Source organism: Phragmites australis, chromosome 11 (assembly GCF_958298935.1).
Source record: "Phragmites australis chromosome 11, lpPhrAust1.1, whole genome shotgun sequence".
Lineage (NCBI taxonomy): Eukaryota > Viridiplantae > Streptophyta > Magnoliopsida > Poales > Poaceae > Phragmites > Phragmites australis.
The window spans coordinates 30,453,594-30,473,802 of NC_084931.1; the positions used below are offsets into that span (position 1 = coordinate 30,453,594).

The window sequence follows — 20,209 nt, forward strand, 5'->3', positions numbered from 1 at the left end:
CTGCGACATTATCCCGAGGCGCGCCGGATGACGCGCGATGGGACCCGCGTATTAAATGTCCCCACGCCTCCCTGCTAGACCGTGGCAAGGACTGACAGCAGGTGTAGGGGGAGTGGTTGGAAGTGACAAGCCACGCGCCCTCTTAAATGCAGCATCGGGCCTCTCACCAATTGACACCTTACCGTTGAGCCCCTGTGGGGACCACAGGTGAAGGACTTCTCAGGTCCTCGGGGAACTGTGAGTGCTCGGGGACTACTGTTTACAGTCCCGAGCACTCTCTCCCGGATATGCTCTTCCTTGGTCCTCGGGGAACTCGGGTGCTCGGGGACCACTGTTCATGGCCCCGAGCGCCCTCTCCCAGAACTTGACTGCTCGGGTCCTCAGGGAACTCAGGTTTTCGGGGGCCACTGTTCATGACCCCGAGCACCCTCTCCCGGAATTGTGACTTCTCTTGTCATCGGAGAACTCGGGTGCTCGGGGACCACTGTTCGTGGTCTCGAGCACCCTCTCCTGGAACTTGGCCTTCTCGGGTCATCGGGGAACTTGGGTACTCGGGGACCACTGTTCATGACCCCGAGCACCCTCTCCCGGAACTTGGTCTTCTCGAACCTCGGGGAGATAATCCCCGAGGGAGGGCGCCACGTGGCACTCTGCTGTCCTGGCCCCGGGACTCGGGGACCCCTGGTTCCCATGTCACCGACAGGTGGAAATGGTTGGAGGTGGCTAGGAAGACTCAAAACCCTTTAGGAAGAAACCGGGAAAAGACCCCCCCCCCCCCAGTGGTCCAACCGCGCACTTGCCAGTCTGATCGCCAGAGATGTGCAGAACCCCCATAGCCTCTGTTCCCAGGCAGTCTGACTGAGACTTCGCACGGTCTGACCGGGCATTGGTAATAGTCATGTTCTTTCGTATGGAATGTGAGTATAGTACCAGCGCTATGTCTTTTGGTGCCTCTCCATCCAACCATTAAGAGCACCAAAACAGTGCTTTCCGGCCATTACCAAGCATACTCTTGGTGCATGAGTGGAAGAGAGCCATATCTTCATTGTTGCATGTCAAGGGGTAACCTATCCAAGGGCTCTCTGGCTTCGCCCACTCAAACCACATCCAATGATGTCAAAGCGCCCAGCTGAATTGGTGGAGCTCTATAATTCCAAGGTCTTCGTCTTCTATCAGTCTACATACTTTACTCCATGCAACTTTGAAAGCTCCCCTACCACACTCTTCATTTCCGGTCCATAGGAAGCCATGACGAAAACGGTCAAGAGATTTGTAGAATTTTTTGGACGGCTTGATGAAGGTGAGGAGATATGTTGGCAGGGCGGAGAGAACCAACGTCACCAAGACTTGTCTACCAGTCGCAGGTAGAAGCCTCGATTTCCAACCGGATAGGCGACGGGCAGCCTTATCTAGGATAGTTTGCAGATGTATTAGGCGCAGGCATCCTAATGTCAATGGAAGTCCGGGATATTGCTTGGGGAAATTTGCAACTATCCCAGGGAAGATTCCTAGGACCTCATCTAAGTCCATTTGTTGGCACCTAATAGGAGCAATTGAGCTCTTTTATAAATTTACATGCAACCAGGTGGAGTCTCCAAAATCCTTTAGGATAGCCAGTAGGGTCATGAGCTCATGCCTCGTTGGGTTGAGGAAAACAACGACATCATCAGCATATAAAGAGAGGCGTAGGCAAGTTGAGCGTCCTCAGAGGTAAGACAATCTTCCCGTCTCGGTCACTAAGTCCAAGATGCATTGCAGTGGGTCAATTGCCAGGATGCACAGATATGGTGATAGCGAATCGCCTTGTCTCAGACCTCGTCAATGCAGTAGCTATTTTCTGAGACGCCATTGAGGAGTATGAAGGACGACGACAAGACTAGCGTGCTGGCTATGTAGTCATGCCACACGCACCAAACCCCCTAGCCTGGAGTAGTTCTAAGAGGTACTCTCAAGAAACCAAGTTGAAGGCTTTTGCAATGTCTAGTTTTATTATTAAGGATTGGGTCATACTTCGATGATATACCTTGGCTCGGTTCCGCACCAACATGAAGTTATCCTATATACACCAGGCCTTAATGAAGGCACTCTATGAGCAAGAGATGAGGGCGTCTATGTGCTTGGAGAGTCTGATGGCCAGAACTTTCGCAAGCAGTTTTGCAAAAGAGTGGATCAAGCTAATTGGCATGTACTCATTTGCAGTGGTAGGAGCCTCCTTATTTGGGAACAAGGTGATTCTAGTGGTGTTGAGTGTTCCAAAAGCCTGCATCGAACAATTGTGTATACATTGGAATACCGTCATCACGTTCGCATGTATGATAGACCAACACGTCCTGTAGAAAGTCCCAGTGAAGCCATCAGGTCCATGGGCCTTTTTAGCCGACATTTCACAAATAGCATGCCAGACTTCTTCTTGAGTGAACAGTGTCTCCAAATCTCGGTCACCAACTCGCGGCAACTGAAGGATGTCCCAATTAAAGGAGCGAGTTCTGCTCCTCTTAGTGCCTAGAAGTTCCTCGTAGTTGTTATAGATAGCTGTTGCTTTTGCCTCATGGGACGAGGCAATCCCATCTGTAGTGTACATCGAGTGAATGTAATTCTTACACCTATGGCCATTCATTTTAAGATGGAAGAAGCAGGTGCTAGCATTCCCCACGTGGAGGTAGGTAATCCTAGATGCCTGCCACTTGCGCGCCTTTTCTATAGCTGTTAGACCTAAGACTCTAAGCTTCAGGTTTTGCGTAGGGATATCTTGTCCACCATGAGTGTCAGGCTCTCTTGTGCTATATCTAACTAATGAGCTCTTTGCTCCAAGCTCGAAGGGCCTTTGCCATTGCATGAAGGCAAGCGGCCAAGCGATGCATTGGATTTGTGTGTTGCTGTTAAGTCCCTCAAGCTGTCTGGACTACATATTTGGCCAGAAGTTGTCGAAGCAAAAGGATGGCTCTGTGTGGCCCATTTTCACTAGCTAGCAAGAGCGGACAATGGTCCGACATGGAAGAACAGAGGACTTGAAGGTGCTGGGAGGAGAAAAATGCATCCGCTCTAATTGTAGAGGAAATGATCCAGCCTGACTACAGTGGGATCCACTATTTCATTGCTCCCACATGAAATTTCTATTTTGTAAGCAAAGTTCTTTGAGCTCACAGCAGTTTAGGACCGATTTGAACTGTCCCATCAGATGATGATTCAAGTTACTATTGCTTTTATCCCTCGCTTCATAAATCAAGTTGAAATCCCCTAGATGAGACAGGGATTGTCGTCACCTGGGTTAGCTCCCAAAATCTCCAGCAAGAACGCCGGCTTCTATCTATCTTCACTAGGGTCATAGACAACAGATAGCTTATACATCAAATTGCTTTGTCGTAGCTAGACCTAAGTTAATAGGATGTGATCTCCATAGATTGGATTTTCTAGGATTACCAACATGTCATCCCAGAGCACCAGCCCCCCCCCCCCTTGATAACTTCAGTTAGGAAGTAAGAATTACAAGCTAAAAAGGCTCCGGCAATTTGATGCAAGTGGCTAGGAGAGATGATGTTCAACTTTGTTTCTTGAATGCATACAATTACACATCTCGAGGAGTATAACATGTCCTAAGAACGTCTCGTCGAGCCCCACCATTTAAACCCCTCACATTCCAACAAATATTGAGATGGACTAATTATTCATTAGACATTAAAGCTACAATGATAGCATGGTTACAAGGGGATGTTTTGGCATTCCCTCACCTAGCTACAACTACTCGGACAGTTTGCCTAGCGTAGGGTAGCACTTTAGGGAATTAAAGGAGGAGATAACACGAAGACAACAATAGCCAAAGCAATGATGAGATGCATGGCCATCCATGCCTACTGTAGGGTGGTGTCTTAGGGTAAGTAGAGAGGTAAATCATAGCCTAGTACAAGAGCTCCCAGCTGACACAACAGAAGCTAGTGCATGTGCTACATTGAGGCAACACAAACTAACACAACAGACACTAGTGCTTAACAGCCTGAAACAGGTGAAGCTAAAGCTTGACATGGCAGAAGGTGACACCACGAGGAGCTTCCTAATGCTCAGCTACAAAACATCACCGGCGGCAAGGTTGTGTCAATGTGGTAGATTGCATTCAAGGCATTGGTGACATTGGCTAGTAGTGGTTTCTTGTACATGCTCTTGTAGCCTGCCACAACATTCATCATGCCCAGATTACTGAAACCTAGCTGGCGGATGACCAATTCCTCGGCCATCTGGGCCACCAGCACACCACGGAGCTTCAGGGTGAGGCTGGTGCTGACGCACCTCCCTGCTGCAGCCACTTGTTTCGTAGCTGGGGTAGGAGGGGTTGAGGGGAGTAACGCTGGTTCCGGGCTTGTGAAGAGGAGCTTGAGGAAGCTTGCATCCTCCTCATCAAGCTGAAGGTTAGGAAGCTCTATACCATCCGATAGCTTGGCTTGGGGTGTCGGTGTAGTAAGCTCCATAGTTGACACATCAAGCTCCTCCGAGCTAGCCCATGGAACAGCAAGAAAGGTAGGCGGCCTGTCCGAGCGAGCCTAGCCTAGTCGCTCTCTTGTGGCTCCACAGGTCCAAGAGCCACAGCAGAACCAAGACTTGGCATCTTGTGTGCTAGCAGCTCATCTAGCATGGGGTCTAAAGGTGTTGTCATAGACCCTTGGAGCAGGGGTGTGGGGTGCATTGAGCTGCAGGACGATAGAGGAATCAAGCAGATTTGGGAAAAGCATCATGAGTGGAGTAGCGCACCTAAGCTCTGGTGAGGAAATGTCCATGGCGATGTGGTTCTCCCCCATAGCAGGACCCATGACCATGCCACCAAGCATTGTGATAGGCACAGTATCCCCCTTTACGTGCACCAAGCTGATAACAGTGGCCCCATTTTTGCTTCATGAGGAGTGAACTTTTGGCACCCAATGGTGTGGGTCAAATCGGTTGACCCGGCGGTTGTCCCGCCAGCGAGGGCTACCGGAGCACTAGCCGATCTTGTGTAATGAGCTTCTACCGTGGCTGCCCACGTTAGATCCATACGGCGCATGACATCAGTGGTGTGAAGAGCAGGTTTGCTCGCCATAGTCACCATCACTTGTCTGTTCGCCTGCAACGCGCCTTCCACGGCCGACCAGTGCCACAAGGTAGTGGAGGCCGTGGCTTCGCATATGTGGGTGGTGTTCATCCTCTGATTTGTCATCGTCATTTTGGGTTGGGTGAAGGCCACCGAGGCGGCAGTGAACGGTGGCGCACGATAGCAATGGACACGCTACTGGGGGAGACCCATCCACCATGCCCAGCACCCAAGCATAGGCATGAGTCTCAGGCCACTCCTGACGATCACCTCTTCTGGCAAGGGGGAGCAGTCCTCCGTAAGCTCCAAATGCAGCAAGAGACTGTGCATGACCCCATCCAGCGCCACATCGCAAGGTGGCAAGGTCGGCACACCAGGCCAATATCTCGATGCCTGACAACACTTGCCCTTCGGGAAGAAGGTGCACGCCATCTCACTTGGAATGTCCTCAGGAGAGCAAGCCCATCCCAGACATCCATCTCTTTCAAAAAGTTCTAAAGGCCTACTACTACAGGGTGCGTGCGCTGGGACTGATTGGGACGACCTCGTCAAACAAATATGAGTAGACTAGATCTAGTGTGGTGGTACCAAATACGAAGTTCTCCTTCTCATTGCGGTGACGGGAACAAATAGCATAAAGAAATGTAACCAACGTTTATTGGAAAAAGCAACACCAAAGATTTGGGACCAAAAGCGGTTAGCAGTGACCATTGAATAAGTTTCTTCAGCTTGAATTGGGTTAAAAGCGCGGAAGGTATTTGCACCACGCTCATTCTTCAGCCTAGAGAGACTTTTGAATTGTGAGGTACCATTACGAGCTCAATATATACAAGTGTTATTCTGTGAACTAACTTGAATTTCAAATCATTCACTTGCGACCCATACCCAAAAGAAGTTTGAGTGCTCTCTAAGGTTGTAGAGGAGGAGAGAGCAGCGGTCAATCCTATCGAGCCAGCAAAAATCGCTGAGGATTCCCTCCACCATGTCAGCATCCCAGGAGAAGAGCGGCATGTTTTCAAGGGCGACGTAGCAGCGGAACTACCAGGTGCGATGGATCCTAGCCTTGGCCTCATTCCAGTGTTGGATATGTTGTACATAGTGCCTTCATGTTCCATCAAGTGAGCTTCGAGCACTATGTCATGCTGGCCAGGGAACAACAAGTCAAGGAAATCTTTGGGGTAGTGGTGAGTGACGCGCATGTCCTCCCATGGAATGTCGAGCTAGATTTCCATAGCCTTGGCCGCCTTGTAGGTACTGGTGGTGACTGTCGGGGTACGATCCCCCACGACGGAGAGGAGGATGACATGGTCGTGGAGATGGTCCGCGATCTCCCTCATGTGTGGCTTGAGGATGATGGTGCATTCATTGCACTGGCGTGTGAAGGTGAGTTCAGCTCCATGGAGGAAGGGCTGTGGAGCAGTGGGCAAAGGCGTCGACGGTGCCCTGGGCAGGCATAGTGCAAACACCGGAGGAGACTTCTATAGCTCGCGATCTTGTGGTCCGCATAGAGGCACTTGAAGCATTTGCCCTGGAACCAAGATTTATAGCTGGACGGAGCCTGTCTCGCCATGAATCCGGTAGGTGGATGGGAGGCACGTCGTGTTGAGTGGGATTGCAAAGGGGGCAAGGTTTGCTTCTGTAGTGAATTTTGTGAATGGGTCATCTGGTTAGCAATGGATATTATGCTAATCTTGCATCAGACAAATTATTTTGAAACTTCCCCTCCATGATCAAATCTTTCAGGTCTCAATATGCACACCAAATCTGATATATACAATGCATAAACATACCATAAAAGCATCGGCACTTATAATATTAATAATTTATCATTCCACAAGAGCTACAATTCAGCAAAGGTTTCAGCGATCAAACCAGAGTTCCCTCAACGGGCACTGCAATCTGTTGACCTGCGATGCCCCGCAACCTCAATATAATCAGAAACTAATCAAATTGCAAGAAAAATCATAATGAGGTTCAACATTTAGTAAAAATCCTTGTACCGCCGTACGTCGCTGTCTACCAGAATGAGGACCAAATAATGACCAGGATTTTTTAGTAAGAAGAAGACTTGACTAGTGTAAGGAGTAATGTTCAACATAGTTACTCCATCATGGCCTCAACTCAATACTAGTATCACTTGCCTCAGCTTAAATCTCTACTAGTTACCTCACTTTGTTTCAAATGGAGACACGGGCATTTGTGCAGCTTGAGTCCACGGTGCCAATTTCGCGTAGCTTCAAGCCTTCAAGCCTAGCCAGAAACCCACACGGGTGACGCCATTGTTACTCGCCGGTGTGCTCACTATCATACCATATCATCAACCTCTTCGGTTCTCGCACTTCCACTATATATGCGTACGTCGCCGCGCGCACATCGATCGAACCCCAGCCAGCAACCCAACAACTCGATCATCGCATGCATGCAGATGCTCTCAGCTCCGGCGGACATGGAGCGGTTCCAAGAAGCCGACGTCTTGTGGCCGGACCACAGCCAAGACAACGGACACGGCCACCGGCACCCGCAACAGCGGCGGCGGCGCGGCAGGAAGCCCGACGGTGACGATGCTTCGCGCGGAGGTGAAGTGCGTCGCCCGGTCTCCTCAGCGCCCGTGGGCATCCCCGTGGCGAGGTCCACAGCGCCGGCCTGGTGGGCGCCGAGCTACGACGGCGATGACGGCGGCGATGGGGCGGCATTCGTGCCGCCGCACGTGCTGGTGGCGGCTCGGCGGTGCTCGGAGGAGAGAGCGGCCTCCTCCATGTGCGAGGGGCACGGGCGCACGCTCAAGGGCCGCGATCTCCGGTGCGTGCGCACCGCCGTGCTCCGCATGACCGGCTTCCTCGAGAGCTGAACTCTACACCACCAGCTAGTCGTCCATCCTGCGGCTAGAATCGCGAGCAGCAGAGCCATAAAAATTTGCGTGCCAAATAAATCTCGGTAGGCTTTGCATTTGAAATTGAAAACTGAGCTTGTGATATGAAATTCTGAACGAAATCGATCGATTCGAGATTTCTTTACACGTCTTCACGCCGAGAATGGCAGAAAGGACACGGTAATTTGGTTGGCCAGTTCAGTCCACGCTTCATTCTCTCTCTCTCTCTCTCTCTCTCTCTCTCTCTCTCTCTCTCTCTCTCTCTCTCTCTCTCTCTCTCTCTCTCTCTATTGCAATGGTAACTGTACATACACGGAGGAGATCGACAGAGACGTTGTTGTCATGCTTGGACTTCGGGTTTTGCACCGACGTGGATCGCTCACCGAAGTGCATGCTCGTCGACTGCGACGTAACCTAATAGTCCAGGCGCCACGTCGGATGGAGTGGAAGCTTGGAATCGAGCGAAGCAAAAACAAGTGACATATTAATTAACTAATTTGGAATTGGATAATTCGGGCACCTTGTACTAGTATATAATCGGAGTATTGTTTTCTTATCCAACCTAGTTAGAATATGTTTGAAACACGAATGTTCTGCAAGAATCACACCATTTTTCAACTAAAAATCAATGCCTGTCAAACAGGGCCTAAAGGGCGAATATGTTTGAAACACGAATTTTATCATCAGGCTCGCCTCCAACCTGTGAAAGACGCATATATTATTGAATTGCACGAACGACCAGCACAAGTTACGTGTTTATTGGGGATCGTATACGTATAGCCGCAGTAGCTTTCCAAGATGGCGATTTTTTGGCGATAGATACTCTCTAGACAGGGAGAGAGTGACGTGGAAAAAACAGAGAGCTAGACTACTCCGGTGATCAGCACCAGGTGCCAAATCAGACTATGTGCTGATTAGCTCTTAATCTGTGGGCAGAACTGATGTAGCACTGCATTGTGGAAAATCATATGCATCATGTCCGATTCTTCCGGGGCTGGTCCTGGGATTCTGGAGACCGAGGTGAAACTAAAAACAGGACTAATTAAATTGAAACAACAAAAAATAATTAATATATATATTGTAAAGATAATATTTAATACATTAAAAATATTTTAGATAAACACTTAAAGTATATATACAAAACAACGCGCACCTCAAACATTTTGTAGAGGTCATCTTAAACAATTTCTTCTAACATATGCTGAAAATAAAAAAAAAATTAACGGTTGAAAACTAGTACAAAGCTATAAAAAGCACATAATCAACCTAAAAGAAATCTTACCAATTAGCAGGTGGTAATGTAAAACTCCCAAAAATTATATCCCCAATACTCCAACTCATGCCATCAATTGATGGCTTACAACTTGCTGCAAAAGTACAAATCTTACCAATTAGGCTAAGTCACATACATAGATAATATAATTACTTCAAAAGTACAATTGATCAAGTCATAGTGTGATGAGTGCTGACGTGCTAATTGTTAAATTGTACAAGCGGGAAATCTGAAAGAACAGGTTGCATGCCTGCTACTTTGCTTGTATGTTTGATGTTGCATGGATCATGTCATCGTTCATCAAGAACAGGTTCCGATGTTGCTTGCGTGAGAATTGAGATGAGAATTTCTTTTACCTTGAGACTTCAATTTTTAGGCTGAGCGGCAATCCAAGATGGCTAGATTCCCGGGCACTCAACGACAATCTTAGATGGCCTGAAGTTGAGACTGACTTGATCGATTGCACTCAGCACGTGAATACGTGATGACTTGCTCGATTTTCCAGTAGAGCGGTCTGTGGTCAGGCCGTCAGGGTCACCGCCATCAGCGCCTTAGTGGCGCTGTAGCCGCGGCCCAATGCTTGCGGCGACACTCGACAAACGCCAAGCAATAAGATGAGCCGACGAGGAGACAAGAAGACACGAGAATACGAGATCAGATCGGCTACATCAGCACTTCAGCAATCGGCAGACGTGTGGAAGCGACGTGCTATTGCTAAGTGCTAACCACAGGATATAGGCCATATGGGATGCTAATAATATGGCCCTCACAATATGGGTCTACCTGACCAATATGGGCCAAGATTTGGTACAAAATAAAAAATACACTATATGTATATTTGAGAGGCCCTTGGGTTTTGAGGGCCTTGGGTGGCCATCCCGCTTACCCTGTCCCAGGGCCGGCCCTAATTACTTCTGATATCAACTCTTCTTATCCATCCCAACCCCTCCTAAGAAAACTCTTTTTTAGGAAAAAAACTCTTCTTATCCATGATTTTTTATATTTTGAAAATAAAAAATTGTAATATAGGCGTTAGTTTGAAAAAATTGTATAACTATGCTACTGTCGCATGTTTAAAATAATTACTTGTATAATAAGAAACAAAAAAAATACAATTTTCAGCTATATTATAGTATCATCTACACCAACAAATATTTTCAAAAAAAATCATGACTCTAGTTCTGCAATTTTTTGAAATAGATGCCTATTTTTACAGTTTTTTATTTTCGAAAATATAAATAAAAAGCTCTCTTATCCATGGGGTTAAAATTACTTGTTGGGCCTAGCCTGTAGGCGAAACAGCCATCTGGTGTGGGCTGCGCGGCAAGCCCGTCCGTGCCACTAGCCCAACCCCAATGCTCCACTCCATGGGTGATTCGCTACCGGCCGAACAGGCCGCGCCGCAACTTCGGCCCATGCGGGGCGGACGAGCTCTTCTCGGCCCAACAGCTGCCACCCAAAGTCAATGTGGGTCGCGAGGAAGTCTTCGTGTACCAAAAGGCCCGCCCCACCCGCCCACCGACCAAGCGGGGAGCCCGTCTTTGCTCTCGAGCCGAGCGGGCGCGTCGCACGCCTTTTTTTTTGTTAAGGGATTTTTTTTTCTGGGATACTAATAAAATGTGGTTTGGTTCCTGTAACATTTACTCTTCAATTTTACATGATGTACACTACAATTATTTTATGGTTTAATCTGTAAGACATTGTACCGTATAAAATTATCATTTAGAAGAGAGGGGATGAAGGAAAAGACTTTATTACTCTTGTCTTTCTTCTTCCTCTGGCTCACTCCCTCTGACTTAATCGAGAGCATCGCGATGAGCTCCTCCACCACTTGCCCATGACCATACACCATCCGCGTGTAGCAGAATTGGTCCTGATAGATCTCTTTAGGCATGAGCGGAGTTGGCCCCTAGGCGCAAGCAGCATAGATAGTGCGATGTTAACAAGTCAAACCCGCCACAGTGCTAGGCCACCACCTGCATGCATCGTTCCTGCGTGCACCTGCCACTCGCGTGCATGCTATCGACGAGCATGACGCACATGTCGCGTTGTCGCCGTACTCATCACGCCACTGACCCAAGCCCTTTGCCGCCCGCGCGTGCATCGTCCTGGCCGCACCGCGCATCCTTCCGCCGTCGTGAGGGCTCCTGACCCGTAGCTCCACCGCATCGCCTGCAGCTCGCACCTCAAGACGTCACCAAAGATCTCTCTGTCCCGACCGACTTTGCACACCCTCACGATTCCGATGAGTCTCATCTCCGCCAACCATCTTCCCGGCTCACTCCCTCCCTCTGGCTCACTCTCTCCGACTTTGCCCCTCTTCAACACCTCTCTCCCCTTCGAAGATGTTGATAAGAGGGGAAATAGGTGAGACTGGAGGCTAAGGATAGAAATATCTTTTCACCACCTCTCTACTCTTAGGTTAGAAAATATTATTTTAATCTAGATAGTGTGTTATAAAATAAATTATATTTTTACAGAGTGATTGTGATAAAAACGAAGTATGGTATGAATTAAATCACGCTTTATCAATATCCTAATACAAAATCCTTTTTTTGTTCCGCTCGCCGCATTCGCACACGCCGTTCCGTCATCCGCCCCGCCCCCGCGGAACAGGAGAGCCGCCGGCCCGGGAAGGCGAAGCTTCTTCGCGGCGTTGCGTCGCCTGCTCGCGCGGTAAGTACCCTCTCGCCTTACTTCGCTACCTGTCCCCGTCGCCCCCCGCGCGCGCCCCTCTCGTTCCTCCAGCTGTAGCCAAATCCCGACGCTCGGATAGTGGATTCCCGTGGCTGTCTTCTGCGATTTAGTCTCGCTGGGGGTGGGGGGGGGGGGGGTTCTCGGCGGGCTGTTCTGCGCGGGGAGCGCGGGGCAGTGGCGTGGGACGATGAGATTTTTGTCGGGTTCGAGGTTTGACCTGTGTTTGTGCACGAACTCGGAGGGTGGCATGGTTAGGTGTTGTGGCGTTCGAAGGTCGGGTCACATTGAGGCGTCTGGTTTTTAGGGTTCCGTTGGTTTGTTTGGTCTACAGCATCGGACATACGGTGGAATAGTTTGGACTTCGGAGCTTGTTGGTCTGGCTGGTCGTCAAACAGGAAAATCACTAGCTCAGATCATCGCTGATTGCAATTTGCATCTCCTATTCCCCTTAGCTTAGGAAAAAAAAAAGGAGCTTGCGGGTGAATTAAGGGGTCATCGTGGATAGCTGTGCACTGTGGAAGTAGATGAACCCGTAGCACATCCCGGGAATGTATAGCAGCTAAACAATTCAAGTTGATTTTGGACCAGTTGGTTGGTTATGCAAATGGTTGACGTTAAGACTAAGTGACCTATCTTGGCAGTAGGGAAAAAATTCCAGCACCTTGGTGAAATACTGCTACAGGGTTATGTGCAAATTGCTACTAGGCTTCACGCCATGTTCAAGATAACTCAGTACTTGTAGGAGATCACATTGGTGTGTGGAATGGATATGCTGTACTTGCTGACATTTTTCCCTTCCAAACTAGATGCACTCGGTTGTGCTCTTTTATTTTTCAAATAGAAAAGATCATTGACGAGTTTAATTTTGAATCATAGGTTACAAATCAAATCTGGTTCAAATCATGGGTTTAGAGGACTTTAATAGGTTATATATCCCTTGACTCTTGAGTCCATGCAATCATCATTCGTGCTTCGTCTTTATTTACTTGCTGTAGGTTGCCAGGTGCTGGCTCAGCTATATAGAGCTTCCTGTTTCATTGTGCTCCTCAGGAATACAGTTTTCAGAGGCTGAGTTTTTAGTCGAACTGACAAATTTTTGGCGACCATACTATGGACAAAACTACAGATCCCTGTCCCATTGAGGGCAATGGTGATATTGGAAATGATGCGAACTCTAGTCAGAATCCTGAGATCCTTGAGCATCAAGTTTTGCCGTCTACATCTCAAACATTGCAAAATTCCATGGGAATAAGGAAAAATTATAAGAGGGCAGCAAACAGGGGTAAAAAAGGCTCCCAAGTACTAACAGGTAAAAGATATACTTTGAGGTCATCTGATAATAATGTCAGGGTGCTTCGGTTGTCAAGTTCAAAGACGACACCTACCGAACCTGTACAGGCTCCAGAACAACCGGCTGCCAAAAGAAGAAAAAGGGGCAGACCCTCAAAGAAAAATCAGACAGATGAGTTCTCACAAATTCGTAAACGGGTTAGGTACATTTTGAATCGAATGAACTATGAACAAAGCCTGATTGAAGTTTATGCTAGCGAAGGCTGGAAAAATCAAAGGTTTGTCACCTCTAAATTGTTGTGTTGAATTTGATTTGCTGGCATATTTGGAAATTGAGTTTCTCTCTCTCTCTCTCTCTCTCTCTTGTAGTATTAGTAACTAATGTTTCATAGGATTTCCATTTTTCTTTACCTGAAGTATTGATTTCTTCACTCTCTATGTGTAGTCAGGAGTACTGAATATTGGTGCAAGGCTGTGTATTACGTCCTAACCAAAATACTAAAGTTGTTTGTTCTTCATGTGTAATTAATCAACCACAATAGTGCTACATGCTACATAATTGACTTGTAGGTTTCACTGCCTGGACTTTTAAGTTTGCAAAATACACTTGTCAGGTGGATGACATTCCTTAGTTTCCCCTCCACATGTTCCTTTGTTTTTCTTTTGATGAAGAGGCTAATGTGCTCAAAAACAGTCTAGAAGTAACCTAACCTAGTGTACCCCTTTATCAAAAGAGAATTCATTTGGCAGCCGGTCTTTGACTATGCGTATGACTGAATCGAATGACCGGGCCCACATGGACAGCACGGTGATGCATCGTACGCCGGTCATACGAATGCGTCATACGCATAGCATTACTCTTATCAAAATTCACACATTTTCCGCAATGAAATTATTATGGTTTCACCCTTTTCTGACATCTTCCTGCCTTTACTGGTTATGTTCCTTTTATATACAATTAGTATTATTGCCTCTTCTCACTGCTAACTATGATAGACTTGTTTGGATCAATCAAAACTATGTGTCCTATCTGACTCAGTAGTCGATCAGATGTACATGAGTTGTATTTCTTCCTTGAGCTTTGCATTGAACAGAAAGCACCCGCTATGATTCTTCTTTAGCTGTTGAATTCATTGCGGTTTCAGTTGTCATATAAAATATCTGTCACTCATATACAAGCATGCAGTTTGGATAAGATAAGACCTGAGAAGGAGCTTGAACGAGCCAAGGCGGAAATCTTGCGGTGCAAGTTGAGAATACGGGAAGTCTTCCAGAATCTTGATTCTCTCCTCTCTAAGGGGAAGATCAACGAATGTTTATTTGATTCGGAAGGAGAGATATCTTCTGAAGATGTACGGCAGCATGTTATTCTAATTCCATCAATGTATCTATATTCTCTAATAATTGTGTTCTGTTATGCTCAACATTTTAATCAGTGACAATGTTTCCTACATTGCAGATTTTTTGTGCCACTTGTGGTAAGAAGGATGTTACATTGGATAACGACATAATTCTCTGTGATGGAGCTTGCGACAGAGGGTTCCACCAGAACTGTTTAAATCCTCCTTTGCATACTGAAGATAGTAATATCCATTTTCGTCTATTTTTCATGGTATCTAGATCATGTTTGTGTGTTTGTTCATGAGCACTATTCCTTTGTAGTCCCTGAGGGAGATGAAGGATGGATCTGCCCTGCATGTGATTGCAAGATAGATTGTGCAGATGTTATAAATGAACTTCAGGGGACTGATCTCTCCATTGGCGACTCTTGGGAGGTAACAACTCCCTTTAAGTGATAGTAACAATTTGCTGTCTTCAACACCAGTGAATCTTAATTATATCCCACCTCAGTACTACATTTATGTTTGCAGAAAGTTTTTCCAGAGGCAGCTGCTTTCGCTAATGGCCCTAAGCAAGGCGACGCTTTTGATCTTCCATCAGATGATTCAGAAGACGATGACTTTGACCCCAATATGGCCGAAGAGCATGTATCTAGTAAGGAAGAAGAATCATCCGAAGAGGATGAGGATGGAGGATCAGACTCTGATGACTCTAACTTTGTGACCTCTTCTGATGATTCAGAACCTTTAGTGGACAATAAGAAGGTTGATGACCTGGGATTACCTTCTGAGGACTCGGAGGATGATGACTATGATCCAGCAGGTCCTGATTCTGATAAAGATATCCAAAAGAAGCAATCAAGTTCAGATGAGTCAGACTTCACATCTGATTCTGATGATTTCTGTGTGGAAATTGCAAAATCTGGTGGCCATGATGAAGTTTCCACACTTACATCACCTGATGCTAAGTCTGGAAACGCTGCCTTTGACATGGAAGGAATCACTGCTCAGACTAACACCACAAATTCCAATCTCAACACTACGGAGACTGAAATGGAGCAGAATGTTGTTTTACCAGTTTCAGGGAGACGGCAGGCTGAACAGTTGGACTACAAAAAACTGTATGATGTATGTCCTCAACCTGCATGCGTGCATATTTAACACATTTTTTAATGTTTTTAGCCTTGAAGAAAGCTATGTGATGTTTGTTTGTCATCCAAGTGTGCTTTAGTTTAATGCAGGAAACCTAGGAAAATTCAAAAGTTCAATTGTAGATTAAAAATGTAGTCATGGGGACAAACAACATTATTAAAATGTGATGTTAGAAATGCATGCATAACCTTGTCACTGATATATGGCAAGAGATGAGCAACTTGTCTGTTGTGTCTTGAATTTAGCTCCTTCCATAGTGCGCATGCCTAAGCCACTGTAGCTGTTGAACAGATGATAAACTGCTGCGTTCAGTCTTGATGCTGATTTGTGTATCTATACCAAGTAGCCTTTTAGTAACTCAGCTGTATGGTAATGTTGCATGAGATTATACATTGTTTGCTAGGGTCTATACTCATGTGTGCATGGTTGTGTGTAAGTGTACATGTATGTGTTTGAATCTTTTGCGACCTTGACATGTTTCCTATTCTTGCTGGAATTGAAAGGAGGCTTATGGTAAAGCATCATCTGGTTCAAGTGATGATGAAGAATGGTCTGGGAAGAGCACACCAGAGAAAGGCAATGAAGAGCAGAGCGAAGCAGATTCATCTGCAGGGAAAAGCTCTAGAAGAAGGATTGTGCACCGTGGTGATGAACTCACTCCACAGAGTGCTCAGAAAAGCTTGCATCCTGATTCTCTTCATGGTTCAGTAGATCAGAAACATGGAGGAGACCTTACCTCTAAGGGGAGCAATAGCATGACAAGGAAAGGACAGTTTGGTCCAGCAATTAATCAGGTACAGTGAAAAATATTATGTCCATTCATGTATCATCTTTATTCAACAGAATCAGCTGAATGAAGTTCAGCAGTTTAGATCGCTATATCTCATCGATTAAGTTGCTAGTACATCATTTTTGTTGCAGAGGCTACATGAACATTTTAAGACAGAACCGTACCCAAGCCGCGCTGTTAAAGAAAGCTTGGCACAAGAACTAGGGCTAACATTCCGTCAGGTCTGTTCCTCTTTGTCATGCTTTTCTAATTCCATGCTTGTCATGGTTATTGGCATGGGATCTAAACCTTGCTGTGCAATGGGTCTAACCCTCACTGTGCATTCTGGTGACAGGTTAGCAGATGGTTCGAAAGTAGGCGTCATTTCACAAAAGCAGCTTCTGCCAAGAAATGCATCCATCTAGATTATCATAGCACTGAGAAAATTAATAGCCCAGTCCTAGCTAGAATGCCGGTTAAAGACCCTGAGGGGGCGGTGATGGAAAAACCCAATGGATGTAGAAACGATGCTACGAGTGAGGAGATGACGTCTGGTAATCTAAATGAAGGCTGCAAACGAGATAGTGAAGTGAAAAACGGAATTAACTCTGGGCAGAGAATGTCTGTTGCTCCAGAAAGCAACCAGGGTTTTGCTACCATCTCGAAAAAAGTGGGCTCTCCAAAAGACGGATCTAGAAAGAATCATCACAAGAATGCCTCTGTAAGTGATGTTATAGGGTCAAAAGGTACTTCTGCACGGGATCAGATTCCAGGGCCCAACCTTGTAGACGAGGCAAGGAAAAAAGCAATACAGCGGGAGATGAAGAAGAAGAAAATGGGCAGATGAAGTTCGTAGCTAAAGATGGGAGCTACAATTTGTACTGCTCTAGAAATTAGCAACTCGGTTCATGGTTACGGTGCCACACTACTGCTTGAAACTTTGGGTTTGTATGGCTCTACATTTGGGGCAAAAAAAGAAAAAACATCGCTAGAACATTGCAAGTCAGCTAGCTCTCATTAGATCATGCTAGTCAACTAGCAAGTGAAACATTCATTTTTTTTGGGCTATCGATTCCTGTTCTTAGCCCACGGAGAACTTTGATTTCTGGTGCTCTCTAGGAATTCGTTATCCTTCAGTTCATTTGTACCGAGTAGGGAGTACTGACATTGCTGGGAGGGTTCAGTCACAAAACTGAAGGCTCCGAAACAACAGCAGTGTACTGTTATGTCAGAATGGAAAAAGATACACACACTGTATTCATCGTTGTTGATGTTCTTGTGAGATGGGACGTAGTACCAAACCTTCTGTAATGTGAACTTAGAACTTTGTTCTGTTTCGGTGTTACAGCCATGAGTCTTTGTGCTTGTCCTAAGCATTGTCATCCACATTGAAGAAGTACTTGATTCTGATAGAACAAGATTGTTGCGCTTTTCATGCAAACGCATTTTCGGTAACGGCAGTATCCTGGCCCTCCTTGATATGCATGTTCATGAGTTGTATGTTACTTTTTTCTTGCTACCCTTTCTTTGTCGTGCTTTCCACTTGTCCCTTAATAATTTTCACTTGCGATGTAAGCTATGTTAGCTCTAACATCTTCTCCGATATACATAATATCTTCGTTGAACGATGAGCATATATGTAGCATAATCTTTTGGCAACTGCATTTCTGTATGGTTGGCTTCATGTAATGGGATAGCACACTTCGAAGAATCTGATAGGACCGCACTATTTGGATTGGAAGGCCTGCAAATACGATCCACGCTGCTACTCCAATTGAGTCTTGCTTGCTCATGGAATGCCTGCTTCAGGTAACTGATGCCTTATTCAGCCAGTAACGTAACCCTTTTTAGAACTTAATCACTTATTGGTCCCGTGTTCTAACGATGCTTTCTTTCTCGATGGCCTGTTGCTTTTTGTCAATGGGTGGTGGTGAGTCCTATTCCACAAATGTCAGTATCTCACGAGACATGGGCTTCACTTGGCCAAGTCACTTCGTGAAGGAGAAAACACCAGAAGTCTCAACGAAAAGCCGTCGATTCCGACACTGCAATTGCTACATCTTAACGCCGGTCAAGCGCTTACGCGTGTCGGCGTGCGGTCATCAAGGCTCAGGTTTCTTTCAAGGATTCGAGCCATCCATTACAGTCTCAGGCGAAGCACCAAGGACACGCTGCTCAGTTACCATGGCTGCACGGGGGAGTCGAGTGCTGTTTTACTGCCGTCCCTTGTTACGTAAGCGCATTGGATTCTTCCGTCTGATGGGACGAGAGGCAGTCAAGTCACGGTCCATGAGCAGCAGTTGTTGGGCGAGCGAGATCGAGATCGCAGCTAGGAGACGAACAGGGCGCTGGATTTCTGCACAAGCCTGTGGCCATCATCGAAAGCGCATGCATCCTGGTCTGGTCCTCCGCCTGCTTGGTCCACTCCGAGCACGGGAGGAACAGGCCAACAAAAATACATAGCTGCGTGATGAGAAGAACACATCAATGAGACGCAAGAAAGTGAAAGACGAAAGAACTGGATGAAATGAGGAATTGCTGGTGTAGTAAGTCTGATGAGCAGTGAACAACTGAGCACGCCCTAGACGTGGTTCGGAGGACGTAGCCAATGAAATTAAGCAGCCCAGGTAGACTATCTAAGGCCACTCCTAAAACTTTTTTTTAAATGATATCTAAGAGAAGATAGAATAAAAAATTAATAATAAGAAACAAATTTTCAATGTATACATATGTCTTTCTAGTTTTTTGAGTGTCATAAAGCAATTTATTATTTCACAATTATCTAGGATTGTTTAAAGAGCTACTCCCTCTGTTTAGAAATAGTATTCGTATTTTTTTTAAGAAAAAGTCAAATTTTATATACTTGACTAATATTTAATCAAATTATAAAGATGTATAGTATATAAAAATTATATAACTAGATTTATAATTCAAAATGATTTTACACTATATATGTTTTATAGCTATAAATAATATATTTTGTGAGAAAATCTTAGTTAAAATCCAACTTTAAAGATCGAGCTTAAATAAAATACGTCTACTATTTTTTAAAAATAGTTTTTTCCAAAAAAAATAAGATTTTTTTTCCTTTCATCTTTAAATTATTTGTCACATCATCTTTTTTGCTTATATAAATACATAATTAATAAAAAAAACTAGCATTGGGAGGACCGGACCGACCCTGCACGGCTGCCGTCTAAATGAGGAGTGGGGAGTGAACCAAGTGTGGACAGCATGAGTGGTCCAGAGAGAGGGCCTCATCACGGTCGAGGTTAGATGCCGAAATGGCTGGATTTGGTTGTGCAATCGTTTTCCCGGAGGTCAAAGAAAGGTTTAGGTCATGGCCGCAAACTCGCCAAAAAGGCATTAGGTTTAGGTATTTATCAAGAGAGAGAAAAAGGGAGCGAGAGAAAGGCTAGGCTAACGCCACTGCCTGCCTTCAGCTTACTAGTACAGCGTTCGGGGATCTGGAACTGGAACTGGAACTGAACTGCTTACAGGAATGTAGCTTGGGCCCGCCACACATGAATGCAGCAGCTAAAGTTGACCCAATCCTTCGACATGGTGACCGTGAACAGCAGACCAGAGCGAGTGGATCCAGCGATTCGCACGGTTGGCTTGTAGGCCACACGGCCGGACGGCCCACCGCGCAAGCGCGCGGAAGACTGAACTCAACCGCACTGCACTCCACACAAAGTGTGCGAGCAGTACGGGAGGCGCCGCGCTTGACCATCTCTCCGGGCGCGGCAATGATGAGCCCCGG

General features: G+C 46.2%; 2 protein-coding genes across 5 annotated transcripts; both read left to right on the forward strand.

Annotated features, from left to right (window-relative positions):
• The first annotated feature begins 7,192 nt into the window (after window positions 1-7,192).
• On the forward strand, window positions 7,193-8,100 carry LOC133885534 (protein S40-1-like). Its single transcript, XM_062325263.1, has one exon. The coding sequence runs from the start codon at window positions 7,407-7,409 to the stop codon at window positions 7,902-7,904; it is 498 nt and encodes a 165-aa protein (XP_062181247.1). The 5' UTR covers window positions 7,193-7,406; the 3' UTR covers window positions 7,905-8,100.
• A 3,647-nt stretch (window positions 8,101-11,747) lies between these two features.
• On the forward strand, window positions 11,748-17,864 carry LOC133884675 (homeobox protein HOX1A-like). 4 transcript variants are annotated; one of them, XM_062324182.1, is made up of 9 exons: window positions 11,748-11,874; window positions 12,891-13,463; window positions 14,372-14,537; window positions 14,645-14,768; window positions 14,848-14,960; window positions 15,057-15,653; window positions 16,181-16,471; window positions 16,599-16,688; window positions 16,802-17,864. In XM_062324182.1, exons 2-9 carry the CDS (start codon window positions 13,006-13,008, stop codon window positions 17,291-17,293), a joined length of 2,331 nt encoding a protein of 776 aa, XP_062180166.1. In that variant the 5' UTR covers window positions 11,748-11,874; window positions 12,891-13,005; the 3' UTR covers window positions 17,294-17,864. The 4 variants fall into 4 exon arrangements, with proteins under 4 accessions (XP_062180166.1, XP_062180165.1, XP_062180167.1 ...); XM_062324183.1 differs by having other exon boundaries at window positions 11,761-11,874; window positions 12,946-13,463; XM_062324181.1 differs by having other exon boundaries at window positions 11,758-13,463.
• Window positions 17,865-20,209: the final 2,345 nt, after the last annotated feature.